This window comes from Strix aluco, chromosome 4 (assembly GCF_031877795.1).
Source record: "Strix aluco isolate bStrAlu1 chromosome 4, bStrAlu1.hap1, whole genome shotgun sequence".
Lineage (NCBI taxonomy): Eukaryota > Metazoa > Chordata > Aves > Strigiformes > Strigidae > Strix > Strix aluco.
Window position 1 is genome coordinate 103,467,650 of NC_133934.1, and position 19,626 is coordinate 103,487,275.

Consider the following 19,626-nt stretch of genomic DNA (forward strand, 5'->3'; position numbering starts at 1 on the left):
CCCAGTGAGACGCGATTGGCTCCGAGCCCAGGCGCGGGCCCGACGGTGCTTCCGGGTCAGCGGGAGGCGAGCGCCCCGGCCGCCGCGTGTTCCCCTCTGCTGTACGCGCCTCCCTGCCGGCGCCTCGCTCCTCGGAGGTGCCCGTAGCCGCCGCGCACCGAGCGAGGTAGGCCCACCCCGGGAGGATGGGGGCACAACCCGCGCCGGGACCGCGTTTCGTTACGCGCTGGCAGGCGAGAGGCGGGAGAGGGGAGAGGGGGCTTTCCCGGCAGGCAGCGCGCTGCTGCGGGCCGGCCGCTGTGCACGCTGGGAGTTGTAGTGCCCGGGGACGCGGCCGAGCCGGGCCCACAGCGCACCAAGCGAGGGAGGGACGTGAGGCCCTGTGGCGGCCTGGTGAGCCGCGCCGGCTGCCTGCCCGCGATCCTCCCGGTATTTACGTATATAACTTAGCATTTACGTGGGATTTCACCGTGATTAACTGCCAGTGGTGTTGCTCCGCCTCTTTGGCAGCAGCGTTACCACGGTTTACGGTTGGGGAAATAAGTTAAACGGAAGTTTGTCGCAGGTTGAAAGGTACGAGGGAACCAGCGCTGGAATCCCGTGCTGGGACTGCCTGAGGGATCAGGGTTGGGATGCCTGACCTGAAATTGTCGAGGTGCCTTGAACTTTGTGTTTGCTAGCATGCGAATGTAGATATGACAAGAAAGCATGGAGCAGGTCGTGATGTTGTGGTGTTATTTTTATTTTTAGGAAACTTGACTCAACTGGGATGAAGGCAGGAAGAAAAAAAACCTGCACTTTTTGCCTAGCTGCCTCAGAGTTGCCTGTCTGTGTACAACATATTCAGTACTCATCTTTACTGTAACCGACAAACAGAAATGCCAAGCTGCAAACCTGCAAAGCATCTTCTCTAGAAAGAAGGATACCCCTCATTTTGTATGGATGTCCTCACGGTCTTAAGAGACTGATTTTTGTGAAAAAAGATTTTACGTTTTTTTCTTTTCATAAGAGGTGGAAAGGACTCACAGAACAAGCATTTTGAAATAGCTTACACAGCTTGATAGCCTACACAGCTTGACAGCCCTTGGGATTTTATAATAAATGTCCCCATGCAAACTGCATTTTCCATTTTATAATTTTGTTAGATACAGTGAGCTAATAGTGAGATAATTTCTTATGATGGCACTCTTTTCTCAAACTAGTCAACAGGGTTTTCAGGCTTTGCTGTGGAAATGTCGTATGTTCTGGCCTGTTTCCAGATGCCAACAACTGTTTGCTGTCTCTTTCAGCATCCCTAGTAGAGAAAAGGTTAGCTATTTCAGCTTTGTGACGTCTTCCAGCACTGCATTACCAGTGGATCCGAAAGGAACTGATGTCTTTCCTAGCAAGAAAAGGTCTGAAGTTGATTATGAAGAAGAAAAAGGTTGGGATGAGGAGTCTAAAGAAATATCTGAAGGAAAACTCCACTTTTCATCCTCTGTTGGAGCTCCAAAGAAACGGTTAATGAGTCAAGTTATGTCAAGGCAGAATTTTACTAAAGTACAGCCTCCAGAAAAGCCTCTGCAGGCTGAGGAATGGAACAGGCTGAAGGAGAGCTTTCGATCACCTAAAATATTCGAAACAGTGATGTTTAACAGTATGGTCAGGTGCAACAGCCCCATTGATGTGGCTAAGTCCTTGCTGACCTACGTGGCAAAGAGTGATGGTGACGTTGCATATACTTTGTTGGTCAAATACCTGGCATTGTGTGTCCAGCAGGGGCAGACTTCAGAAATTCGTGATGTGTATGATATAATGAAAAGAAGATTTAAGCTTATAGAAAGTGGGGCTTACAACCTTCTTATCAGGGGACTGAGTAATTCAGATCAATGGAGAATGGCCTTGACTCTTTTGGAAGAAGTAAAAAAGATTATGATTCCCTCACGGACAAACTATGAATCCTGTATCAAAGCAGCCAGCCGTCACCAAGAAATGAACCTTGCATTTGAACTTTACCATGAAATGTTGGCTAAGGATTTGGTCCCAACCTTGGATGTCCTGCAGGCCTTTTTTGACTTCAGCAGGGGTATGAAAGGTGCTGAATTACAAAAAGAGCTGTTTGGTATGCTCTTACATTTGAGAGAGAACCAAATATACCCTCACAAAACATTTATGTGGAGTATAAAGCTATGGTTTGAAAGGTAAATAATGTTTCAATAGCAAGCTCCAGTTCATGAGGATGGGATTCAGATTATTCCATAGATCAAGTCTAATAAGATCCCTCAACATCTCATTGTGGTTGTTGCTTCTCCATGAGAGATACGGTGTTGTGAAGAGATACATTGTATTTTTTCTCCAAAATAGTGTAAAAGTGTAAAATTCTTACTGATTTCAGTAAGAAAAAAAATCTTTTCTTGAAAGATTTTACCAGTTAAATATTCCTTGGTACAGAAAGTGGGAAGTTGTGATGGGTCACAGCTGTCCAAAATATCCAACTTCATCTCTTTCTGGGGTTGGTACATAAGGAATATTGACAGGTAGGAGGGTTTTTCCTGTAATCTATCAGAGTGTAGAAGTAGTAAGTTATTTGAAAATTAGATAGTTTCTCTCTTTAAAGGAAAGAGGGAGCAAATTTAACATAGTTTAAATGAAGATTAAGTGTTGACTTTGTATGGAATAATAGGAAAGGAATAGTCTTAATAGGAGGCTCTTTGCTTTAGCACTGTATTTTGCAGGCCACACAGTTTGTTTTCATGAGTAGTGATGGTCAGAGTCCACAAATTACAACTAGGTATGCTGCGCATGCACAGTGTAGTTCATCTGAGGCCACTGCCTATTTGTGATGCTGTTGTATGTGAATCCATCTATGACTTTTTTTAAACTGTTTGCTTTGGTTTAAAAAAGCCATTTTACAAATTAGTCTTCCTGGATGGAAAATACGGCTGTAGGAATGCACTACCATTATTAGAACAGTTTATACTGCTGTCCCCTAGCTATTTTCTTTCCTGGGAACAGCTGGGGAGCAGATAGAGTAGGGTTCAGTCGAGATGAACTGGTTTAGTGGGTGAAAATCTGTGAGGGAGTGCTATTTTCCCAGTGAGTAGAGAAGGATTTACCTGTAGGTGTGTGCAGCACGTGCAGGAAACTCAGTGTAATAAAAAGTCCTTGGCAAGGAGACTGCAGGGTAGTGAGTACGTTGAAGAGCTATATAGTGCCTGTGTATAGTGGCAAACCCGTGCTGCAAGCTGAAGCTAGACAAACTCCTGTTTGTATCTTTAATACTGTGTTTGACTGTTAGAACAATTTATGAAAGGTTGTGGTAGACTCCTGTTTTAAGTTCAATGCTGGGCATTTCGCTAAAGAAGGTAGTGTTTCAAACATGAAGAAACAAAGTCCATAGTAGAGGGATGAAACTAGGTGATCAGTTATCCCATCTGACTTTGTGAACCTGTACAAAATGCTCAGTTTTACCTGTCCTTATTGCTAGTGCTGAACTTGTATGTGCTGGTGGTTGAAAATAAATAAGCAGTTTACGTGCAGTTCCCAAAAAGAAATAGAATCTGATAACTTCTAGCACTGTTAGTCTTGCAAAAATGGTGCAGATTAGGAGGTAACTTTTGCTGACAAATTAAACCCATGGTACACTAAGCACGGAAGCGAGCTCTGTGAGTGTAACTGAATAGGTGTTAGTTTTAAAAAATGATTTTTCTGAAGAGCAGACCAGCACTAACTTAGAGTAATGTGAGTAAAGCCAGAGCCAGTACAGAGATATGAGTGTGCAACAAAGAATCACAGTATTTTCTGTTGCCTGTTGTCTTTGTAAGAAAACTAAAGAACTGCTATGTATCATCATGAGAAATGGGAAAGGAGGGCGGGAGCAGGATGATTGTTCCAAAGCCTGTGGCATGTGTGATTGTGTAGCCTATGATAATAAACACAGGGACAAAAGGAGAGGTGTCTTCAATTGCATGTCGGCATGGGTATTCCTATTCTGTACTCCTATTCTTAACCTATTCTGTTTTGGATCTTGTGGGCAAAAAGAAATATTTACACCAGCATGATTGTGGCTGTCATAGTAGTGGTGATGATAATGATGTGGAGTCAGAAAGTCTCAGTGCAGCATTGTGGTATGAACATGTCTTTCTTAATCTCTCAGGATGACATCTGCATCTTGATTCCAGCTTTCCCATCTGGTTTCTGAGGTGCTTTATGAACGTGTAGGACAACAACTTAAAAATTGCCAGTGCAGCCTGGTTATTTGTATGGTTCTTAATGTTCGGGGACAACATTAACTGGGGAGGTTGATGGTGTTAGTTCTCTGCGTGTTGTTAAATGATGGTTCTTTATATAATATTTTCAGGCGTTGCTAAATTATATATTAATCTTTGTATGATTTCTTTGCAGCGTAGGTGATTGATTGGTCTTTTATTTCTAAATGTTGACCAAAATAGAATTATTGATTATCTACAATTCAGGTATTGTTAAATAAGAATCTAATGTTTTTATTTATCTTTCCCTCTACATATTAGTATACCAGGAGGGAACTGGAGAGGACACCTGACCAACATTAAAGACAGGTAAATGCAATATTTTATTTAAAAGTGAGGTATTGTCTTGATTATTCTATCTGAACTCTTCTTTCATAAATATAAAAAATCACTTTGCTTATGTAAGAATCCTTGAGAGTATGAACCTTTGTTGCATACCTATGATTTCCCAAACTCCAGTTTCCAACTCATTCTTTTGCATTAAACAAGACCCAACATACACATTTGGAAAGGAGTTACGCTAAGCAGAGCCATGACGGAAAAAAGCAGAGAAAAATAAAAGCTGCCATTTTACTGGCTGGCTTATTTGTTTACTGTTTAGGGATTAAAGACTTACATTTTTGGTTGGCTTTATAATACCGTTGTTTAATATGATATTTAACAGAGCAGCTTTGGTGTGTAAATGGATACCTTCTTGAAAACATACTGTTCACACACTGCAGTTAATTTGTACAGATGGAAGGGTTCTGCCTCCTGACCTAATTTTCAGTGAAGACAAAATGATTCTTATGTTAGGTTTTCACGGGGATAATTTGGATATGTGTTTCTATTACAGCACGGTTTTCTTAATGTCTGTAAATTCCTATTTTAAATGTTACTCTATTTGAAACCTAGTTATGTGGTTTTGTAGCAATTTGGCAACTATAAATGTATTAATTGTAAGAATGTCTCCAATGGATTATGGGTTTTTTTGGAGGTTTATAAAAATGCATGGTGTTGTATACTCTGAAGTAAAAGCATGTGTAGAGTCTGCTGCTTCTGAAGCCCATGAAAGAACAGTGTAACTCACTGTCCTAAGAGTAGGGATTGTTCACTGTAAAATGGATTATTATTATTATGTATGAGTGTGTGTGTGTTACTTACTATACTGTATTATGGTAATTCACCAAATTCTAGACAACCTTTTTCAGCCTTTAGTTTTAAAATTCTAAAGTTGATTGTCTTGCTTAAGAGGTATCTTGTTATCTTACTGTCTGTAAACTCTGTTACAGACTTTTGAGAGCTAAACTAACTTAGATCACCTCACATTTTATCACAGATTAAGAATCTGAACAAAGTGGTGACAAGGTGCTGAATGGCAGTTATTTTGTGATAACTGTGTGAACACTTTATTTTGAAATAAACAAGTTTGAGGTAGCCTACTTAGATAAGTATTTGAATAAAATTAAAATGGTTTCAAGAAAATAAAAAGAATATAAGAGTTGTGTTTAAATTAAGTGGCTGCTGACAGAAAAGGTCCTTAGGATTTAAGAAAGCAAAAACACTTTTGTTGGGGGTTTTTTGTGGGTTTTTTTTTTTTGGTCATAATCATAAAGGACAAAGCCGTTAAGGTATCTCTGAACCTCATATGGTGATTGTTACTCGACTCATCTCTGCAGACAGCCTAACTTATGTCTTAAAACATGAGTCTTGAGTTAAAAAAATCCAGAAGAACTATCTTTTCCTAAACTGCATTTGACAATTTAATAAGCTTATTCATAGGTTATTCTGATTTTGTTTAAATGCTGGCAGTTATATCTAAGATGGTCATACCGAGGATATTTTCTTTTCCTCTAGCACTAAGCTCCTAGTTTCTTTGAACTGTGATAGTCAGAAGTTTGAACCCCCTGCAAACAAACCTTGGAAGTTTGCTGACCATCTTTCTTTGAAAATTACAAAAGCTTTGGATTTCCAAGGTCAGCTATAGAAAGCTGCAGCTCAAGTCTTTTTAGCCTGCTTTCAAATTATGGTCTCGTGTCTGACTTCATGCTTGATACATAGGTGCCATGATACTCCAAATCTATGTTAAAAAAGTAGTTAAATGGTCAGTTAGCTGTAAGAACATCTATATATCCTACAGAGGTGAAAGGTTTGGGAATTTCTTGGCATGAAATCCTAAAATTATTGATGAGAAGTTACAAAAATTGCAAGGTGATTTTAAAGGTATGGTTGCGAAAAAGCGGCAGTTAGACTAAGGGTCCAGTCTTGCAAGATGCTGAATGTTTCTTGTGCCTGTTTTGCCTCTACTCCCCTTGGGAATCCACATTGAGAATTCAGAAGAAGAAACTGGCTTCAGGAGCTTTGGTTGTTGATAGATGGCTGGGGTGGATTGCTTTGTTGGGGTATGGGGAGGTTTGTTTTTTTCAAGTAACCTGAAAGCGGTAGTTGCAGAAGGATCCAAGTTAACTACGGGACAGGTCCTTAAACTTTAGGCTTAATGATTTTGAAATAGCCTCGGAACAGTTCATTATGCCTTTCTTCTCTGTGGCCAAACCATGGAGTTCCTTAATGCAATTAGATGTATTTAATGGTAACTTTTTAGCTATGCAAGCAGCCAGTCTCGTTGCTTATATTAATACGTAGGCTAAGCCTGCAGTGGCCACAGTGGGTTGAGCAACCAGAGCATATTGTTTGCAATGCAGCCATGAATGTCCATTGTTGGAATTCCATGCATAACTTTTTTTGATTAAGTAAATGCACTGTCAGCATTGCAGTTAATGCAGTCTTGATTTATGGTATGTGCATTAATGTATATTAGACATCAGTTGTTGGGAGAATTTAACATTTCTGATTGCCGTGGTTTTATGAAATTACAAGGATTTAGCTTTGACATCTTGAGGATATCTCTGTGGAGACAGCCAGGGGAGAATAACTCATTCCATTTTAACACTTAAAGCTCAAATCCTACGGTTCAGTTCTGAGATTATGCTTGTGAAAATAAGATATTTGGATGGATTTAGAGAAGAATGGTTACTCCTTAAGTTCAAACTATGCCCAGCTGTCTGAACATAGGCTTCTGAACAGAGCATGATAGAAAGGAAAAATGGGAAACATCAACAACATATCCTGCATATAAGAGAAGCTGAAGTGGGAGCAAGCGGTGAAAAAAGTCATTGTTCATCAGCCAGAAGGAACTAAAGACCCATTCAGATTGTCATTTTATTGCCTGTTGGAGAAGCTACTAAATTCTGCTTATTTTCTTGGTACCATGGCTGGAGTGTCCAGTCTGGTGACAAAGATGCAAGCTGGATCTCATGTCTAATATTCTTGGCAGAAGTGCTTGAGAACAGATGTGACTGACTGTGAATTTCCTTAGTGTATGTTAAGGTCCTATCTGACTGTTTCTTTTTCATTTTTCACGTAGTTATTTAAGAGTTAATCTCAGAAAAATTTCTGGGTTTAACCCACAATCAGAGATGCAAGTCAAGAAGTGTACCCATGAAGTCTATGTATATTTGTAGCTCATTGGTTTGTCTTTAAAAAGTTTATCTGCAAAACTTAAAAAGGTTAATGTAGTTCACAGTTCAAGCACAGAGATGCAGGTTGTTTTGTCTCAGTCTTCCACTGTTACCCCACCTTACATGCTGGTTTTTTGGTGGACCCAGAGGTTCATGGTAGCGAAGCATGACATATAGTTTTGACCTGTGTACAGAGTTGTGCATTGTGTTGATTATGTGTTTAGTTTATAGGGGCTAACGGGAGAGACAACTAGGAAAGAAAATAATGAACAAATGGGACATGGAAGTGATGACAGTTCGAGTTTGTTTTCCTTCAGACTATGTGTTAGGCCAGAGGTTTTGGCTGTGGGACATGAAACAGCAGAAGAGGCTAGATATTAAAAAATATGTTTGTTCTTTCTCTCAAGAGAGAGTTCTGGGGAATCATACAACAATCCAGAGGTGGCCATGGAAGTTAGGCCTGTCTTGTTTTGCATCTTGGAATTATGTGTGTGCTGTGCTAGCAGGCTGTAGGAACAAAAACCAACTCATAGCAGTTAACATGGTTCTCATGGTTGTGGTTTGTTTTGATGGCCTTTCCCAGTTCTGGGGAGTTTTTGCAGCACTAGGTTGGTTAGACAAAAAGTTGTGCCTTTTGACTGGCATGGATCTGCGTGTTCTCTGTAGCACTGCCTCATTGTGCTGTTCTGGAAAATTTTTCAGGATCTGCTATGACATGCTAGCATTCTTATTAAGGAAACTAAAGAGTATGAGATCCGTTTTTTCACATCACCTACGGTTCTATTCTTTAATCTTTTCTTTTACGATGGATTTTCAATCTCTTTGGTCTTATGGTATTAAGAACACACATGGACAGATCAGTGGAGAGTTCTTGTGTGTGTTGGAGACAAACCAATGTATGATTTGGGATTTGGAGAAATGCAATAGTTATCACAGCTGCTAGCCCTGCAACAGGGAAACTTAAGAGTATTGAGAAGTGGATGATGTGAATGATAAGGGAAACTGTCCCAGGGCTGCATAGAATCATAGAATGATAGAATGGTTTGGGTTGGAAGGGACCTTAAAGATCATCTAGTTCCAAGCCCCCTGCCTTGTCCAGGGACACCTTCCACTAGACCAGGGTGCTCAAAGCCCCGTCCAACCTGGCCTTGAACACTTCCAGGGAGGGGGCAGCCACAGCTTCTCTGGGCAACCTGTCACAGTAGAGAATTTCTTCCTCTATCTAATCTAAATCTACCCTCTTTCAGTTTAAAATCATTACCCCTCATCCTATCCCTACACTCCCTAATGAAGAGTCCCTCCCCATCTTTCCTGTAGGCCCCCTTTAAGTACTGGAAGGCTGCTATAAGGTCTCCCCGGAGCCTTCTCTTCTCCAGGCTGAACAATCCCAACTCTCAACCTGTCCCCATAGGGGAGGTGCTCCAGCCCCCTGATCATCTTCGTGGGCTCCTCTGGACCTGTTCAAGCAGGTCCATGTCCTTCTTATGTTGGAGACCCCAGAGTTGGACACAGTACTCCAGGTAGGTCTCACAAGAGTGGAGTAGAGGGGGAGAATCCCCTCCCTCGACCTGCTGGCCACACTTCTCTTGATGCAGCCCAGGACACGGTTGGCTTTCTGGGCTGTGAGCGCACACTGCTGGCTCATAGTCAGTTTTCCATCCACTAATACCTGCAAGTCCTTCTCCGCTGGGCTGATCTCAGTCCACTCATCACTCAGCCTGTATCTGTGCTTGGGATTGCCGCGACCCATGTGCAGGACCTTGCACTTGGCCTTGTTGAACTTCACGACGTTTGCACGGGCCCACCCGTCCAGCCTGTCCAGGTCCCTCTGGATGTCACATCCCTTCCTCCAGCGTGTCGACCACACCACACAGCTTGGTGTCATCGGCAAACTTGCAGAGGGTGCACTCAGTCCCACTGTCTGTGTCTCCAACAAAGATGTTAAACAGTGCCGGTCCCAACACCGACCCCTGAGGAACGCCACTTGTCACTGCTCTCCAGTCGGACATCGAGCTGTTGACCGCAACTCTTTGAGTGTGACCATCCAGCCAATTCCTTATTCACCAAGTGGCCCATCCATCAAACCCATGTCTTTCCAATTTAGAGACAAGGATGTTGTCTGTGATTCTGTGCAGTCATGCAATCACTGACACAGCTGTGCATGATGGAGTGGTGTTTCTGGCTCTGGGAAATGAACACTAAATGATGGCATTGGTTGACTGTAGCTGCAGAGCTCTTTCATTTGCAGCAGTCCACACTCCTAGATCCATGAGATGATATTTAAACTGTGCTACAGAGCAGGAACAAAAGTTTCTTAGCAATAAAGAAACAAGTAGTGATTAGTTGCCAGGACATAGGAATGTAAAGCTGCTTTCTGTTTGGGTGCAGTCAGGCTGATATTGGAAAATTTCTGGTGGAACTGGGCATCATACAGACATGCAGTGGCAGTGTGACTTAATATTGCTGAGGGCTTTCAAAGCAAACAGTCTTTCTGTTTTAGTCACATTGCTCTCAGTGTGTTCACTTTGACCACCTTGGAGAGATCCGATCAAACAGTCTTAGCCTAGAAATAAGGGGAAGTCTGATAGCAAAAGACAAGTGGCACAAAGAAGGCAGTCTTGCTCATTATTTAGTTTTCCAACCATACAGTAGATTTGTGTTACCTTTTCTTTCTTCCTTTTTTTTTTTTTTTTTTCTTTTAGGCAGAGTTATTCCTATACCTGTGGCAGGTTTGGTTATTCTAAACCTTGATAAACCAGGCACAGATCGCTTAGCTTTTTTGTAGGAGCGATCAGTAGCACAGTAGTGGAGCATTTCACTGGTGCATTTTCTTGTAACACTTTGGAATGGATTTATAGCTAGACCAAGGCTCTGTGGCCTGCCTGCTAGCTTCAACTTGGTATGTTCTGGCCAGGCCGCTGCAACTGCATCACCTTCCCACATTGAGATCTGGGCTGTATGTATCCATGGTGACCTTCCTGTGTAGTATCAGAGATGGGGAAATTTGTGGAAATGTTGAGAACTGAACTCTGATCTCTCAGGGCCTAAGTAAATGCTGCTGAATATTTAAATACTACTCTTTTTTTTTTCCCCTGCTCTCAGGCAGAGTTATAGTCCTAAATCCTCAAATGTCTCTAGAGTTAAAGCTTTGATCCTGATCCCACTAAATCACATAAAAATATTTCTAGTGACTTTAGTAGGTTTTGGATGCATCCCGGAAAGAGTACAACTAATTTTCTGATGATTGTACTGCGTTGGAGTTCTTGTAAAGAATTGTGCTTATACACAAACACTCAATAAGATACTAAAATTTTAGATATTTCTTACTTAAAAGACTTTATCCTTTTGTTTTCTTGTTTTGCTATTATTACAGTGGACAGTGCCCAGTTTGCAACCATCAGTTGGAGGATAGTGACCTCACCGAAGAGGAGTATAATAATCTCAGAGAAAAAATAATAAGGGATGTGATACATGGAACTGACCCTTTTAGAAAGACAAGCCCACAGGTAGGTCTTGCATGCTGTCAGGTTCATTGTCTAGGAGGGTAATAATACAATAAATGTTCAGGTACTTTGAGAATACCACAAATCTTTTTTTCTTTGCTTTAAACATTAATAGGCCATTAGATACTGAAGTATCCTATGTATCTTTTCCAGTTGTGTTTATAAAATGGATCTAAATATTTTCAGTCAGCTGTTAGTGGATATTGAAATAATTAAAATGTAATTTTTTTTTCATTAAAAAATGTAAGAGTATGGAAATTTTTTAATCCTTTAAAAGATAAATTTTAAATATGGAATAAAACTCAGTAACTAGAACAAAATAAGACATCTAGTATTTTGTGCTTGCAAAGTAGACATCCTAGTGTTTCTTAAGTTCAGTATCATATCTGAAGCTTACATTTATGTGCTGAGTATTTGATTTTTCGGTCAGGCAGCTGTTTGCCAGAAACAATAAAGAACCGAGTCAGCTTTCACAACCCACCTACCAACCAACTACCTCTCAATTTTAAAGGTACACTTTCATGTTTATAATTATAGTATACATCAGGAGTATCAAGCTTTTTCAAAGGTCATTGTAAACATATGAGAGGGTATAATTGCCAGACACTGTAATATATTGCAGTTCTGTTTTCTTACCCATTTTGTGGAGATCAGTGGTTGAGCAACCGCCATAGGGACCGGAGCTGCGCGTCACTAGATGGAGCCCACGCCACATCTCTGGGTTGGTTTGCTTTACCTTTATGAGTATCATGTTATTTTGCTGCAGCTGGCACCTCAGTTCTGCACCAGTTCTGAAGTTATGGAAGAGGACACCAGGTTTAATTCTTCAGGCTTTCTGCAGACACAGACCTTGCGCATGTGTAATAGTTACAGAAACTTGAGACAGTTAGTGTTGGAGTGCTTGTAGTACATGGAGCCTATTGTTCAGACATCTAATTTCCACACAGATTTTCTCCTCAATTCAGGACTTTTAGCTGATCTAGCTGTGAATTGTACAGGGGAGTAAAATTATTCTTAAAAACGTAGCAATAATTTTAAGTATTTATTGGGTAGTGGTGTTCTATAATATTGTAAGATTAACAAAAGGATGTGTTTTATTGCACACTGTACAACTAACTTTATCTGCTCTCTAAAAGCCTTTGTGAAAATTATGGTTAAGTTTCATTTATTAAAGAAAGCAACAAGAACAAAACTTTTAATTCCTTAAAACTGTCTAGTCTGTGAAGTTTCATTTCTGTTCCCTGTGGTGAGTGACGGCTTGAAAATTTCAAATTTGTCAAGTACACAGGGCTAGATTAGCAGTACCATTTGAAGGCAGGGAGATTTAGGAAGGGAGTTCTGGGTAACAAGACATTCATGCCCAAGCTGAGCAGTAGTGGAAATGCTGTTTCTCAGTTTGAGAACCTGATTGATCAAATGAATGCAATCTAATGAAACAAAGAATGAATACACTGTTTTAAGTTTTGATGTCAGTAGATTTTGTTAGCCCATGTGATAGCTGAAATTCCATCATTTACCACTCTGGGGCCACCCACTTGCTAGTTTCAAGTTGACCTTGTTCCAGTTCCCTTTTGGCAGGCGGTCCCCAGGGGGCTGAATGGAGATCAACTCGGTGTGTTGGCTGTACAGCTTAAAGTCTGCTCCCTCCGTGAATTTTGAGCATGGATGTGGGGGTAGAGGCAAAACAGTGTTGTGATGTGTCAGAGGTTTCCAGAAATACACTTGGGACTTTTTAGTTGCCTTTGTGCTGTGAAAGCAGACGTGTGGTGATGAAAATATGCTGCTTATTTTAGGTATGCCAGACTGTGTGACTTCTCCTGCAGCCAGGGTTTTCCAGAGGGGAAACTAGGTGAAGAGGCTGAAAATAGGATGTAAGCAAGTACATCTGAGAGGGTGGTTTCCATTTTCCAGTCAGTCACTTTTTTGTAGTAGCCGCAATTCAAATAGAAAACATTTTAGCTTTCTATTCCTTCTTTTCTCCTAACTAGTTTTCTTTAGTGCATCTGTGTTTCTTGCAATTGAACTATTATTTAGGGAAACAGTGTGAGTTGTTTTGAGTTCTGAACATTTTTTTTTCCAACAATGTTTCAAATCAAATGTGTAATGCATTTGGAATCTTTTTTTTTTCCCCTGAGGAACAGTCTTTTGTCTTACTTTTGCAACGATCAGAGTAGAAAATTAGGAGCAAATACTTGGTTTGTTGAGGATCCCACAAAAGTAGTCTGTTGCACTGTGATTTTAAAAAAAAAAAATCTTTTTTGTAATTAGTTTTAGGAAAGAAAATCAAACAAGTTTGTACATCAGATTGGTAGTGAACGCTATTTAGAAATATGTTGAGAAGATGGCTTGCATGAACTATAAAACTGTCCGTGATAAGGAAATACCTGTTACACATCAAAAATATACATTGATCCAGATCTTTATGCACAACTACTGAAAGGTCTATTAGGATGTCATATGATGATCTAATATAGCGAGCTGCAACCTTGCAGGCTGCCTTAGAAAGAAAAGAATTGTAACAAGACTGTCACCTTTTGTACCAATGTCTGTATGATGTTTTCAGCCGGATGCCTGTTTACTCTGGCTGCATTTAATTGGAACCTATGCCACTGAGCCTGAGATGATATAATTGGTATACTGAGAGGCAGAATCAGCTTTCACTGTGATGACTTTCATGTTGCAGCTGCTCCCAGGTGTTTCTCTCAAATACGCAAATGCAGTAATTTCATTCCCTTCATGGCTACTTCATACCCCTGGAAAACCTGAAAGGGGGAAAGAAGCACATGGGAGATGTATGTGCTGTCAAGAAGGCAAAAAGAGATGGGTTTGTGGGTATGTAAAGTCCCCATGCTAGATCTGGGCTAAGTGTGTAAAGGAGGTTTACATATTCTTCTAGAATATAAGAGACTGGAGGGGAAAGAGGAAGTGACCCATTCATCTCAGTGTTATTTCTGCAACTGAATGAGGTTGCCCTGTTTGCAAAGTGCCTTGAAAATAAAGCTTCAACTTTTAGATTGATGCCTTTTCTTTTCTATAATGCTTTGGCTCTCCTTCCACATGTGCATGTTTCCCAACTCCATGATTTACCCCAAAGCCCTGTATGGTATATGTCAGTCCTGTTCTAAGCCTGTCTGGCAGAGCCTTCACTCCCAACTTCCAGTGTGATCTCATCTTCTACCTGCTTTATTGATTCTCAACTTGTGGTCAAAGTCAGCTAAGTTGCCAGCACTTGAGCTCTTTCCAAGGTGAGATACCCTTAGCTGCCCTGAGATGCCTAGGTGATTATGGCTGTCCATCTTGCACCTGGATGTTATGGCTTCTTTGCCTGAGCTCAGGGAGCAAGGGAAGGTTAGTTAATTCAGTTAGCCCTGTTGCGTCTCCTGAGAAGATGAGGGGCTGAAGAAGAGAAAACCCCTTCCCAGCAAACAGCTGATACTGTGTGCACAGTGTGTGCCACAGCCCAGGCTGTGTGTGCTGTTTACCTCCTCTACCTCTATTCCCATATATGTTAGCTCCTCCCTGTCACTGCCAGGGAGCAAAGACATTTCTGAGGGGAGGGAATGTGGAAGGAAGGAGAAGGCTGGGTGGAATTTTTCCTGTGGGTTCATGTGCCCCCTTCCCTCCCAGATATGTGCCATGTTGCAGCAAAGGGATCAGATTCCCAGATAAGTTTGTGCCCTACAGTAGGAGCGCAAAAATTTGGTGTGTTGCCGAATGCTGCAAAGCCCCTTGCACTAGGATGGGGGCTGTTTTGGTCAGGAACAGTTCCTGTAGTCTCTTCTCAGGTGGGAATCGCTGGAAGTCCTCTTGTCAGTTCTGTGGCAGGGTGGGTTACTTTTCTAGGTTTCAATTTAAAATGACAGCACTTGGATTCAGAGCTAGTTTCTGCAAGAACCATGCTGGTGCCAGCATGGTTTGAAAGCTTTCTGTTAGTTCTGGAGAGGGATGTAGGGGTGCTGAGTTGTAGTTAGGGTTAGGATTAGGGCTAACCCTAGGCTTCAAGATGTTAAAGATTTCTGAGCTTGGGTTTTTTTTTTCTTCTTTTTTGCTTTGCTTCCTCCTCCCCCCCTTCCTTCCTTCCTCTCCTCTAGGAGGCCCAAGAGTAGGATGAATGCTGAGGCTGGCTTAGATGACCAAGTTATGACTAATTTTGTAAGTAGGCTGGGGTTTCAGGATGGCAAGAATGGAAGAACCTGTTATTGCTGAATCTAGAAAGTCCTGAAAGGTGGTGTTTGGGGATTAGTGTTTTGGACAGCAGGTGCTGGAGAACTTGAGTTATTGTTGGAGTCTTACAAGTTCATTAGGATTGAGTGAGAGCTAACGGTGGTGGAGATGAAGGGCTTAATGGTAGCCTTTTGGGTACATGTTGGTGTTGAGCTATGGATAGGGTAAGAGTTGATATTTGGGAGTTAAAATACTTGAACCATTAAAATACTTGAAGCACTTGCTTAATATGGCTGTGGTTAGGCCAGAGCATTGAATTAGAGGTGGCATCAGTAAGGACAAATGTGTTATCTAGTCTGCAACAGCACTGATCAAAAAACTTGCTTATAGCTGTTGTTTGGTTATAGGATGGCCAGTGCTGACAGTTTAAGTCTACAGGTTTTGCAGAATAGCAGACTGATGACTAAGTCCATTGTTGCCTTGTGGCTGATTTTTAGTTATGGGAAGGATATGGTCATTAGCTTGTAGATAAGGCTAGGGTTAGCATTGCAATTAAATAGACTGATATCAAGCCTGAAGACTCCTGGATCATGAAGATGTGCAGTCATAGGTTTAGGGAAACCTACAAAGATGAGACAACATTTGCAGAAGGGGTTAAACTGCTTCTTTTTTTTTTTTTTTTTTTCCAGATCTCTGCTAAATATGGGCTGCTGGACTCAGTCAGGATAGGGTTAGTATTCAGTAGGGTAGAATCCTGCATTGCCTTGAGAGCCAGGTTTTCTGCTAAATCTTATAATATCCACAAGGATAGAGGAGAGCTTTTCTGAGTGGGGCTGAGTGAAATGTTACACTCTTGTGGTATGATCTGCTGGAGGGGAGGGAACTTCTGGGAGGAAGGAAAGGAGGGGAAGAGGGGAGACTGAATGGGAAATGGGTGGTAAGAGACAAAGGCAGTTCGAATTTTTCTAAGGTTTCTATTGCATCTTCCCTTACCCCAGAGGCTCCTGATAATGGAAGCAAACAGAAGCACAGAGAGTCATTTGGCAGAAGGATAAAAGACTTAGCTGCTTCCTTAGCAGCAAGAAATAGATCTAGATGAAAACATTATAAATTCAACACATACTTCTTTCCCTCAATTACTTCAGTGCTAGAGAATCTTTCTTGGGGGTGGGTCATATCTTCTGGGGTGGTCCACAGTCCTCCTTTCTCAATTCATATAGCAAGGAATGAGTTGGGATTTTGTTCAGGTCACTTGGCCTCCTTTGCCGTCAAATGGTTATGCAGCAAAATTAGGCCACCCTGCAACACAAGAATGTTCTTTTCTTCCAGTCCACTGTCTAAACCTGTTTCATTGTTCTCCACAGTCTTTTTTAACTAATTTGTCACCTCTGTATTTGGAAATTCTCCTAACATGATACATTGTTTATGTTTTAGTTAGCGCAATCAAGTATGAAAAATCTGGTTCTAATCTTTTGGTTTTTTGAGCCCCAGTTGCTTGGTTAAAATACAGTTGCTAACCTTAACTTACTTCCACTGTATATCATCTGAAGATCTTGTTAAGCAAAATACAAACATGGTTTGCTGATGCAGTGATTTTTCTCAGATCTGTATCTTCCTTACATTAGCTAGAATGTTTAAGAAGAAATAGAATTAGAAGAAATTGAAGAATTTCACCAAGGTTTAGGAATGGCATACCTTGATAAAGTAATTTTTTTCCTGTTTGTTAGCGAATCACAGAAGCAGACAGGACCATAAACGTGAAGTCAGAACAACTTTTAACTAAAGATTTAAACTAATCTGAATTACCTGAGTAGCTGATTTTTAAGGAGATTATTTTATCAGGAACCTCTTGGGCACACAGTCCTTTACTTGCAGCTCATACATTCCACTAAGAAGGATCTTGAGACATATTTTCATAATGCAGACTGCATATACTACCATCCTTTTTTAAAGTGTTTGCTGTTTCTGAATATTGCTAAGTTCTGCTGCTAATTTTTTAGCATGATCCTTTGTTTTTTCTTTTCTGCCTCTTTTTTAATGATATAACTAGTTCATTGTTTTAGTAGCTTGTTACGCAGTCTTGTGTCAAGTTTTTTGAAAATCTTATTAATGCCACCTGGTTCTATTTTACCTACTTTTTCATTGACACCAGGAAAGAATTTTTAGAGACACTCTTGCAAATTGAGCTCTACCAGATCATATTATTGCAGAGGGTTTGCACAATTTTTAGTGTTTGGTTCAACCATATTACAGTGTACAGATGCTGGGTGCATAGGTTTATAATTCTCTGCATTGTATCTAGAAATATTAAAATAAGGGTAGAACATGTGGTGCCGTTCAGTTCCCCAGAACAGTTGCTGTTTCTCTTGAGGTAGCAAATATTAGTTAGCATAAGCATTTGGTGGCAGTGTGATTTTTAAACTAGCATAACTAGCCTTACTACCCTGCCAGCTGTTCGTTCCTGCCTCCTTTGGCCTCTGCAAGCGTGGCAGGAAACAAATGGTAAGCAGGGCACAGACCTAGATGACAAAATAATGTTTTGGTTTTTTCTGGGTGTTTTTTCAGCTAGATCAGTTCCTTGTTCAGATTTGCTTCAGACATTTGTACCAGCATAGCAGAGAAAGCAGCATGCAGGTACATCTGGCTGGCTGATATTCATGTGGCATTTTTCCACATGGATATTATGGACTGACTGTAATTAAGTGCTGGCCTGCCTCACTTACTTGGGATGCTGTCTTTTCTGTGAAGTTCATGATGCATTGCTTTTATGTTATTTCTCTGTCTTTCTATAATGCTCATTACATTGTATTTAAGTGTTGAAGTCAATCTTTTCCTGGTTTAGCATTCTGTGAGGTGCTTTGCCGTGAGATGAAAAGGTTCCAATATAGTGTTTTTAATTTTGAAAGCACTGTAATTCAAAATATTTCTGCCTTTGCAAGGTTTTGTTTGTTTTAAAGGAAAGCTTGGTATGGTTCATTTCCATACTCTTGTACTTATGATGGCAGCCTTGTAAAAATGAGGGCGTTTTTCCACTGAGGACAGGAACACAAACTTGCTGTTCCTCCCTCCATGTTAAGTGTGCTCAGGAAGGACGTTTCAGACTGCCTGGATTGTTGAGGTCCAAGTTTTGCATTAGCCTTGTGACTGACCCTCTGCTGTCTGACATAGGCAGGCAGGAACAAGTCCCGCGACAATGCTGCCTGCTGTTGACATTGGACTACAAACAGGCAACCCAGAGTACATCTTGTCAGTGTGCCTGTGAGTACCTTCCTGTTTGTGATGGTATCTCTGAAGGCTACAGCCACAGGAGTTCGTGACTCCTGGATTATTTGTTAACTGTAGAAGCATATAACAGTGAGCAAACAAACTGTGTGCAATCCAGAGTATGTAGTGATACCATACACAATACTGAGAAAAGCCTTCCTGCTCATAAGGGTTTGAAGGGGATTTCCAAGCCTTGAAACTGCGGGAAATGTTTAAACCCTTCAGGCATAGCAACAAACAGATGTAAGGGTGCTCCAACAAGGCGCCTTTAAAAAAATTGGCTGGATTTCAGTTTGACAGCTGAATTTTATTTCTCACACTCTCATGCTCATTCCTGTGTCTTTCTTCTGATACCAAGAAACATTGCTGAAAACAAAGCAACCCCCATCACTTTGTATTTTATGAGACTGTTAAAAAGTGAATGTTTTCACTTCTCTAAAAGCTGCTCTTACAGTATTGAAAAACACCCTGTTTGATGCTTAGGGTAGAGTTACATAATAATTAAGTGCAGTATAATATTCTGTTAATTAGAATTTGCCCTTTCCTTGCTCATGAGTGTGCTGCCATTTCATATGGAGAGAGGAAGCGCTGCTTTTTCTGTTGTACAAAGCTTAAATTATTGTGAATGCTTCTGGAAACAGTGTATGTTGAATACTGTAGGTTTATACTTTTTAATTTGACTTTAGTATCTCTCTGTCATTCCTGATGAGTGAGCATAAAATTTATTGTTTAGAAGAAGTGACAGCACTGCAGCCTTTCCTGCAGTGATTTTAGTAGTGGAGGTTTTTTTCCTTTTTTTTTTTCTTTTATTTCAAATTCCATGTGTTGGCATGAACATAATAACCTTTCTTGTATTCAAAAGTCCTCTGTGGATTTGCTCATCTGTCTCCTTTGTATGTTATATTACTTCGGATTTTGGCATTTAGATCAGTAGACATTTTGGATTGTTGA

General features: G+C 40.8%; 1 protein-coding gene across 6 annotated transcripts in view; it reads left to right on the forward strand.

The window, feature by feature from the left end:
• The first annotated feature begins 35 nt into the window (after positions 1–35).
• PRORP (protein only RNase P catalytic subunit) overlaps positions 36–19,626 on the forward strand; it is a 53,691-nt gene continuing 34,100 nt past the window's right edge. For 2 of the 6 annotated variants that reach the window (XM_074824616.1, XM_074824617.1), the window contains exons 1-4: positions 331–655; positions 751–2,180; positions 4,509–4,556; positions 11,118–11,250. In XM_074824616.1, coding sequence (XP_074680717.1) covers positions 1,177–2,180; positions 4,509–4,556; positions 11,118–11,250 — 1,185 coding nt within the window. In that variant the 5' untranslated portion in view covers positions 331–655; positions 751–1,176. Of the gene's footprint in view, positions 167–312; positions 656–750; positions 2,181–4,508; positions 4,557–11,117; positions 11,251–19,626 lie in introns of those variants that run through there. The other 4 variants (XM_074824615.1, XM_074824614.1, XM_074824612.1 and 1 more) reach the window with 4 other exon arrangements.